The sequence below is a fragment of the Salmo trutta genome, chromosome 5, assembly GCF_901001165.1.
Source record: "Salmo trutta chromosome 5, fSalTru1.1, whole genome shotgun sequence".
Classification (NCBI taxonomy): Eukaryota; Metazoa; Chordata; class Actinopteri; order Salmoniformes; family Salmonidae; genus Salmo; species Salmo trutta.
Window position 1 is genome coordinate 63,085,606 of NC_042961.1, and position 8,681 is coordinate 63,094,286.

The 8,681-nt window shown below is 45.9% G+C and overlaps 1 protein-coding gene across 1 annotated transcript in view; it reads right to left on the reverse strand.

Moving 5' to 3' along the window:
* Positions 1 to 4,371: 4,371 nt before the first annotated feature.
* rigi (RNA sensor RIG-I) overlaps positions 4,372 to 8,681 on the reverse strand; it is a 31,518-nt gene continuing 27,208 nt past the window's right edge. Inside the window, exons 19-22 of the mRNA XM_029754686.1 lie at positions 7,238 to 7,310; positions 7,077 to 7,162; positions 6,336 to 6,477; positions 4,372 to 4,509 (exon numbers count right to left, since the gene is read on the reverse strand). Of these exons, the coding sequence (XP_029610546.1) occupies positions 4,493 to 4,509; positions 6,336 to 6,477; positions 7,077 to 7,162; positions 7,238 to 7,310 (318 nt within the window). The 3' untranslated portion in view covers positions 4,372 to 4,492. The remainder of the gene's footprint in view (positions 4,510 to 6,335; positions 6,478 to 7,076; positions 7,163 to 7,237; positions 7,311 to 8,681) is intronic.

Genomic DNA, 8,681 nt, shown 5'->3' on the forward strand with positions numbered 1-8,681 from the left:
AATAATGAATTAATAGAAGACTAATTGATCAGATATTAAAATATCTGAAGAGTTATATTCGGAAAATTATGACTCTGTAAACCAACGTTTTCCATAGTGCCCTGACTTCCTAGTTAATTAAATTTACATGATTAGTTTAATCACATAATAATAATTACAGAGAATTGATTTGATAAAATAACAGTCTTCACATTTAATGATAAGTCAGAGTCACGACAGCTCTAACCAACATCTCCAGTCTCGTCTCATTGATTGGACTCCAGATTAGCTGACTCCTGACTCCAATTAGCTTTTGGAGAAGTCATTAGCCTAGGGGGTTCACATACTTTATCCAACCTACACTGTGAATGTTTAAATTATGTATTCAATATAGACAAGAAAAATACAATAATTTGTGTGTTATTAGTTTTAGCAGACTGTGTTTGTCTATTGTTGTGACTTAGATGAAAGTCAGATCAAATGTTATGACCAATTTATGCAGAAATCCAAATAAATCCAAATGTTTCACATACTTTTTCTTACCACTGTATATCTCTTTTTTTTGTTGTTGGTCAGTTCAGAAAACTTGGGGAGCCAAATAAAACCAGTGCGTTCTAGCCTGGAGTCCACTAGAAGGCCACCACAGTGTGGCTCCTGTGTTCCATCGCTTCTGGCTCTCCACCAGGAACCTGCCCTGACGTTTTCCCTTTGTCATTATGGGGCATTGGGAGTAATTTGAAGAGGGAAGTAAATAAATAAATACATATATTTTAGAATAAGGCTGTAACATAACAAAATGTGGAAAAAGTCAAGGGGTCTGAATATTGTAGCTACTGTCACGTCCTGATCAGTATAGAGGATTATTTGTTATTGTAGTTTGGTCAGAACGTGGCAGAGGGTAGTTTATGTATTCTGGGGTTTTGGGTTTCTTTTCTATGTTTGTGTTTCTATGGGTTTTCTATCTGTTCTGTTTCTATGTTAGTTAATTGGGGTATGGACTCTCAATTGAAGGCAGGTGTTTTCTAGTTGCCTTTGATTGGGAGTCCTATATATTAGGGTGTGTTTGGTCTTGTTGTTTGTGGGTAGTTGTTTTAGCACTGCTATACGTGTGTAGCCTGCTATACTGTTCCTGTCGGTCATTGTTTTCTTGTTTTGTTTGTGGTGTTCACATTATAATAAATTATGATGAGCACGCAATCCGCTGCATATTGGTCCACTTTTTCCGACAGTGATTTCAACATATCTTCTGACGAAGAGGAACGTGACAGAACTACCCACCTTAAAAGGACCAGGCAGCGGAGGAAATCTGGTGAGGACCGGGGAACACGGCTGGTAAGGGAGCCCGAGAGGCAGCCCCAAGTATTATTTTGGGGGGGGCACAAGGGTAGTTTGGCTGGGCGAGGATGGAGCTCCAGGCCAGCTCCCCGTACCTTTTTTTAGGCAGAGACCTACTGGACAGGTCCCGTGCTTTGAAGTGATGGGTGCTGTGACGAGGCCGGGTATTTTCAGGCCGGTACGCGCAGTACCAGCGCCCCGCATGTGCCAGGGGAAAGTGGGCATCCAGCCAGTAGGGGTGATGCCAGACCTGCGCTCGAGACCGCCAGTGCGCCTCTACGGTCCAGTGTTTCCCGCTACACGCACTAGCCTTGAAGTGCGTGTCTCCAGGCTGGCACGTCCAGTACCAGCCCCACGCATCAGGCTTCTAGTGCGTCAGCCCAGCCTCGCCAGTCTGGAGCCGCCAGAGCTGCCCGCCAGCCGGGAGCCGTCAGGGTCGCCCACCAGTCCTCCGACGCGGCCAGGGGCGCCGCCTAAGTGGGCGACGCCGAGGGTGGAGCGGAGTCCACGTCCCGCACCTGAGCCGCCTCCAATATAGATGGGTTGGGGAGGGGGGGTGTAGCACAGGTGCCGTCGTTGACGGCAGCCACCCTCCCTTCCCTCCCTTTAGTTTAGGTGGATTTTCTGTTTGTTTTGGGGGATTACTGGGTTTTGTGTAAGGTGCGTCTGGGGTCTGCACCTTTGGGGGGGGTGGGGGGGTACTGTCACGTCCTGACCAGTATAGAGGATTATTTGTTATTGTAGTTTGGTCAGGACGTGGCAGAGGGTAGTTAGTTTATGTATTCCGGGGTTTTGGGTTTCTTTTCTATGTTTGTGTTTCTATGGGTTTTCTATCTGTTCTGTTTCTATGTTAGTTAATTGGGGTATGGACTCTCAATTGAAGGCAGGTGTTTTCTAGTTGCCTTTGATTGGGAGTCCTATATATTAGGGTGTGTTTGGTCTTGTTGTTTGTGGGTAGTTGTTTTAGCACTGCTATACGTGTGTAGCCTGCTATACTGTTCCTGTCGGTCATTGTGTTCTTGTTGTTCGTGGTGTTCACATTATAATAAATTATGATGAGCACGCAATCCGCTGCATATTGGTCCACTTTTTCCGACAGCGATTTCAACATATCTTCTGACAAAGAGGAACGTGACAGCTACCCACAAAATGCTAATACATGACAGTAAGTTAGTTCATCACTAGTATGAAATGATTCACACCCCATGATTTATTCCATATTTTGTGTTAGTCTGAATTACAAATGGATTAAATACTTTTTTCCCCTCACCCATCTACACACAACCCCATAATGACATCACAATACCCCATAATGACATCACAATACCCCATAATGACATCACAATACCCCATAATGACATCACAATACCCCATAGTGATAAAGTGAAAACATGTTTTTAGAAATTGTTCCAAAAGTATTGCAAATGAAATACATATATCAAATTAACATAAGTATTCACACCTCTGAGTCAATACTTTGTAGAAGCACCTTTTGCAGCAATTACAGCTGTGAGTCTTTCTGGGTAAGTCTCAGAGCTTTCCACACACTGTGCAACATTTGTCCATTATTCTTTTCCAAATTCTTCAAGCTCTGTCAAATTGGTTGTTGATTATTGATAGACAGCCATTTTCAGGTCTTGCCATAGATTTTCAAGTAGATTTAAGTCAAAACTGTAACTTGGCCACTCAGAAACATTCACTGTCTTTAGTAAGCAACTCCAGTGTATATTTTGCCTTGTGTTTTAGGTTATTGTCCTGTTTTAAGGTTAATTTGTTTCCCAGTTTCTGGTGGAAAGCAGACTGAACCAGGTTTTCCTCTAGGATTTTATCTGTGCTTAGCTCAATTGTTTCTTTTTTTACCCTGAAGCTCCCCAGTCCTTAATGATTACAAGGATACCCATAACATGATGCGGTCACCACCATGCTTGAAAATATGAAGAATGGTACTCAGTGATGTGTTGTATTGGATTTGCCCCAAATATAACATTTTGTATTCAGGACAAAAATGTAATTGCTTGGCCACATTTTTTGCAATATTTCTTTGTTGCAAACAGGGTGCATGTTTTGGAATATTTGTATTCTCTACAGGCTTCCTTCTTTTCACTCTGTCATTTAGATTAGTATTGTGGAGTAACCACAATGTTGTTGATCCATCCTCAAATTTCTCCTATCACAGCCATTAAACTCTGAATCTGTTGTAAAGTCACTATTGGCCACATGGTGAAATCCCTGTTTGGTTTCCTTCCTCTCCGGCAACTGAGTTAGGAAGGACGCCTGTATCTTTGTAGTGACTGGGTGTATTGATACACCATCCAAAGTGTAATTAATAACTTCACCATGCTCAAAGGGATTTTCTTCTTTTTTTTTTACCCATCTACCAATAGATGCCATTCTTTGAGAGGCATTGGAAAACCTCGGTCTTTCTGGTTGAATCTGTGCTTGACATTCACTGCTCGACTGAGGCACCTTACAGATAATTGTTTTTGTAGGTTACAGAGATGATGTGGTCACCAAAAAATATATGTTAAACACCATCTCTCTGTGTACATCTCTCTCTCTCTCTCATTCAATTTGCTTTATTGGCATGACGTAACAATGTACACATTGCCAAATGCTATACTTTGGAAATTAAGTGATTAATTTACTACATTAACATAATTAATAATAATAATAATCAATATTGTCAAGGGGACAAACAGCAACACCAATAATTAAGGGTCAAAATAACCATACATTGAACAATAACCATAACAATAACATGCGTGCTGCCAACCCACAGCTCTCTGCATCTTCCCCCAACAGGATGGGTAGCCTATTTTTATCAGAGAGATCTTAGCCTATCCTCTACAGGGAGCCATGTTTTCCTATGTCTACCCTTCTCAATAGCAAGGCTGTGCTCACTGAGCCTGTACTTTGTCAAGGGTTTTTCTAAGGTTTTGATCAGTAACCATGGTCAAATAGTTTGCCACAGTGTACTGTCGATTTATGGCCAGATAGCACTGCATTGCGCTTGTGTTTCCCAATAAGCAATGTCGTTTTGTTTTGACTGTGTTGTAATTTGTTTTGATCTGATTGATTGGATGTTCTGGTCCTGAGGCTCCTGGCATTGCAGGGCTTGGTAATGACCAATGCTTCTCTCTTCATGGCTCCTCCTTTCCAGATTGTCAGGTGTAGGGGCCTACTGGTCTTCAAGCACTAGAAAGAAACGAAGCAACATTACAACACACTGTCATGACGTTGCCCTGTTGGTGAGGTTCATGACCCCCATAAATACCTTTCCCCCCTTTTCTCTCTCTACTCTACTGAATGGACTCTTGGAAAAGCCCTTTGTTAACATAGTGTCTGGTAACATCAAAAGGTTGGAGAATGGAACCATATTTCTGTAATCCAACCAGTTGAAAGTATCCGTTGGTACTTAAAGAATATGATGTCAGATCCGTTGTTGACTGAGACATTATGACTGATGACAGGACGACAAACTGTATCTTGGAAAGTCTACACATTCTAGTTATCAGATTCACATGGAATTGTTGTGCAATTTAAATGTTTAAATATGAAACTATTTGTGAAAAGATTAAATGTAATTTTAGTTTTTAAAATGAGAGAATTGTTTTCATATGTAAAATATGCTCAATCAGTGGCCACGCCCACATGAATAGGCATTGGTTGGAAAGGATGAACCAACCTCTTTTCTACATTTCTGTAAGAGCCCCCGTGACCCAATTCACGGCGAACTAAGCCAACCTCAGCGTGAGCTCTGGTTGTGAATGGCTGACTGACTACAACCTGACCTAATTAACAGTGTGTTCCCGGTGACGTGAGGACTGATGTCCATACATTTAGAAGGGCAAATTTCAACGTGGAGGTGACGATCGCCACACTGAAAGGATGAATTTGATTACACCAGCCAGAATATAGCATGAGCTTAAAGTATGGCAACTTGGTATGAACTTTGAACTCTTATCCACTAAAGAAGTGATAGCTCCTAGCCGTTGAGTTAGCAGCAGCAGCTGTAAACGTGGGCTAGGAAAGGACGGACAAAGTATCTGCTCTACGACAATCTCTTCAGAAAGACAGGGTACTACAACGTATCTGTTCTACCAACACGACGACGGTACTACAATGTATCCACCCAGAAATATTCTTCAAAGGACAAGGGAGATCTCTGCTGGGCAACCCAGCCTTCCATCTTCGACCAATCTATCGAAGCGCAACTCAGAGTAAATATATTTCTTGCATTTTCCTTTTCCGAATTTAGAATGCATAAGATTCTGTATTTACGATAGCGTAGCTTCATAAGGTCCAATCAGAGACCCAATCCTTTTGTTCTTCAGTCTTCCCGCGCTTTCATTCAAACCAAACCCCCTTTCTTTGTGCAACCAGCCGTCATAACGGTTTCGTCCGCCAGGGACGTTTTCTTTCATGACATAATTAATAATCGATGTATGATCCATCCTGTGTATGTGTAATTCTGTGTGATTAATTAGGTATTTAGTAAATAAATAATTAAACCAACTTTTGTATTGCTGATTCAACTTGTTAGCCAGGATTCGTGAAGATAACCAAGAATTTTACGACGTTCAGATGAGACTGAATAAGGTGACGATTAATAATTGACTGCTATTGATATAAAAGATTACCAGGTCTTTAAGAGTTTATTCAGAAGACAACAGCTTAATAAACATTCTTCCGTGGTGCCCCGATTTCCTTACATTACATTAACATGATTAGTTTAATCAGGTAATATTAATTACAGAGAATTGATTTTATAAAATAGCATGTCATATAATTTAATCCATAGTAAAGACACGACAACACACACACACATTAAACACACACATAAAGAGAAAGAGAGAGCAACAGAGAGTGGGAGAGAAAGGGGGAGGTTGAGAGAGAGAAGACAGAGAGAAGAGAGAGAGAGGGGGGAGAGTGATAGAGAGAGGGAGAAGACAGAGAGTGAGAGAGAGAGGGAGAGAGAGGGGGAGAGAGGAGGGGAGAAAGAGGGGGAGAGAGAGACTTACGTGGATTCCAGCTATCAGCTATGTCTGTAAGTTCAAAGGTCTTCATGGAAAAGGTCACGTCTCTCCACTTCCTGTAGTACCTCTGTTGCTCGGTAACACAGTTCTTCACCACAAAGCTCTCTATCTTTAACACAGGCAGGTTCTGGAAGACAAAACACTTCCAAATAAACACACTACAATGGCTAATCAAGTAAGTGGGTGAACCTGTATGGCCAGGTACGTATACCCCAGTCTAGTGTTTACCTGTATGGTCAGGTATGAGGCCACTATCCCCCAGTCCAGTCTAGTGTTTACCTGTATGGTCAGGTATGAGGCCACTATCCCCCAGTCCAGTCTAGTGTTTACCTGTATGGTCAGGTATGAGGCCACTATCCCCCAGTCCAGTCTAGTGTTTACCTGTATGGTCAGGTATGAGGCCACTATCCCCCAGTCCAGTCTAGTGTTTACCTGTATGGTCAGGTATGAGGCCACTATCCCCCAGTCCAGTCTAGTCCAGTGTTTACCTGTATGGTCAGGTATGAGGCCACTATGCCCCAGTCCAGTCTAGTCTAGTGTTTACCTGTATGGTCAGGTATGAGGCCATCCAGTGTTTACCTGTATGGTCAGGTATGAGGCCACTATCCCCCAGTCCAGTCTAGTCCAGTGTTTACCTGTATGGTCAGGTATGAGGCCACTATGCCCCAGTCCAGTCTAGTCTAGTGTTTACCTGTATGGTCAGGTATGAGGCCATCCAGTGTTTACCTGTATGGTCAGGTATGAGGCCACTATCCCCCAGTCCAGTCCACAGTGACAGAATAGCTTCTTGGTCTTCACCAGCCCCATGAAACCTGTAGAAGGACATACCACTTTATTAATCTAGAAAAGACAGACTAGTGTTTTTAACCCCTCTGATATAAACACACCTTTGGGTTTAGGATGAGGTTCTGTCCGAGCTCGAGAGAACAGAGTGGGGTCCAACACGATGTGGTGAGAATCCTGGAGAGATGGGAGGGGTGAGGGAAAGGGGGAGAGAGGGGATGGGGGAGAGAGGGGATGGAGGGGAGGGGGAAAGGGGGAGAGAGGGGATGGAGGGGAGAGGGAAAGGGGGAGAGGGGATGGGGGAGAGAGGGGATGGAGGGGAGGGGGAAAGGGGGAGAGAGGGGATGGAGGGGTGAGGGAAAGGGGGAGAGAGGGGATGGAGGGGAGAGGGAAAGGGGGAGAGAGGGGTGAGGGAAAGGGGGAGAGAGGGGATGGAGGGGTGAGGGAAAGGGGGGGGAGAGGGGATGGAGGGGTGAGGGAAAGGGGGGGGAGAGGGGATGGAGGGGAGAGGGAAAGGGGGAGAGAGGGGATGGAGGGGTGAGGGAAAGGGAAAGGGGGAGAGAGGGGTGAGGGAAAGGGGGAGAGAGGGGATGGAGGGGAGGGGGAAAGGGGGAGAGAGGGGATGGAGGGGTGAGGGAAAGGGGGGGAGAGGGGATGGAGGGGAGGGGGAAAGGGGGGAGAGAGGGGATGGAGGGGAGGGGGAAAGGGGGAGAGAGGGGATGGAGGGGAGGGGAGTGAGGGGATGGAGGGGAGAGGGAAAGGGGGAGAGAGGGGTGAGGGAAAGGGGGGGAGAGGGGATGGAGGGGAGGGGGAAAGGGGGGGAGAGGGGATGGAGGGGAGAGGGAAAGGGGGAGAGAGGGGATGGAGGGGAGAGGGAAAGGGGGAGAGAGGGGATGGAGGGGTGAGGGAAAGGGGGAGAGAGGGGTGAGGGAAAGGGGGAGAGAGGGGATGGAGGGGAGGGGGAAAGAGGGGTGAGGGAAAGGGGGAGAGAGGGGATGGAGGGGTGAGGGAAAGGGGGAGAGAGGGGATGGAGGGGTGAGGGAAAGGGGGAGCGACGGGAGGGAGGGGAGACAGACAAGAGAGAACAGAATGTGAGAGGCTTGCTACACAGTACACTATCCAGTGAGTTTACAAAACATTAGGAACACCTTCCTAATATTGAGTAGTCCTCAGAACAGCCCCCAGAACAGCCCTCAGAACAGCCCCCAGAACAGCCCCCAGAACAGCCCCCAGAACAGCCCCCAGAACAGCCCCCAGAACAGCCCTCAGAACAGCCCTCAGAACAGCCCCCAGAACAGCCCCAGAACAGCCCTCAGAACAGCCCCCAGAACAGCCCTCAGAACAGCCCCCAGAACAGCCCCCAGAACAGCCCTCAGAACAGCCCCCAGAACAGCCCCCAGAAGAGCCCCCAGAACAGCCCCGAGAACAGCCCTCAGAACAGCCCCCAGAACAGCCCCTAGAACAGCCCCCAGAACAGCCCTCAGAACAGCCCCTAGAACAGCCCCCAGAACAGCCCTCAGAACAGCCCCCAGAACAGCCCTCAGAACA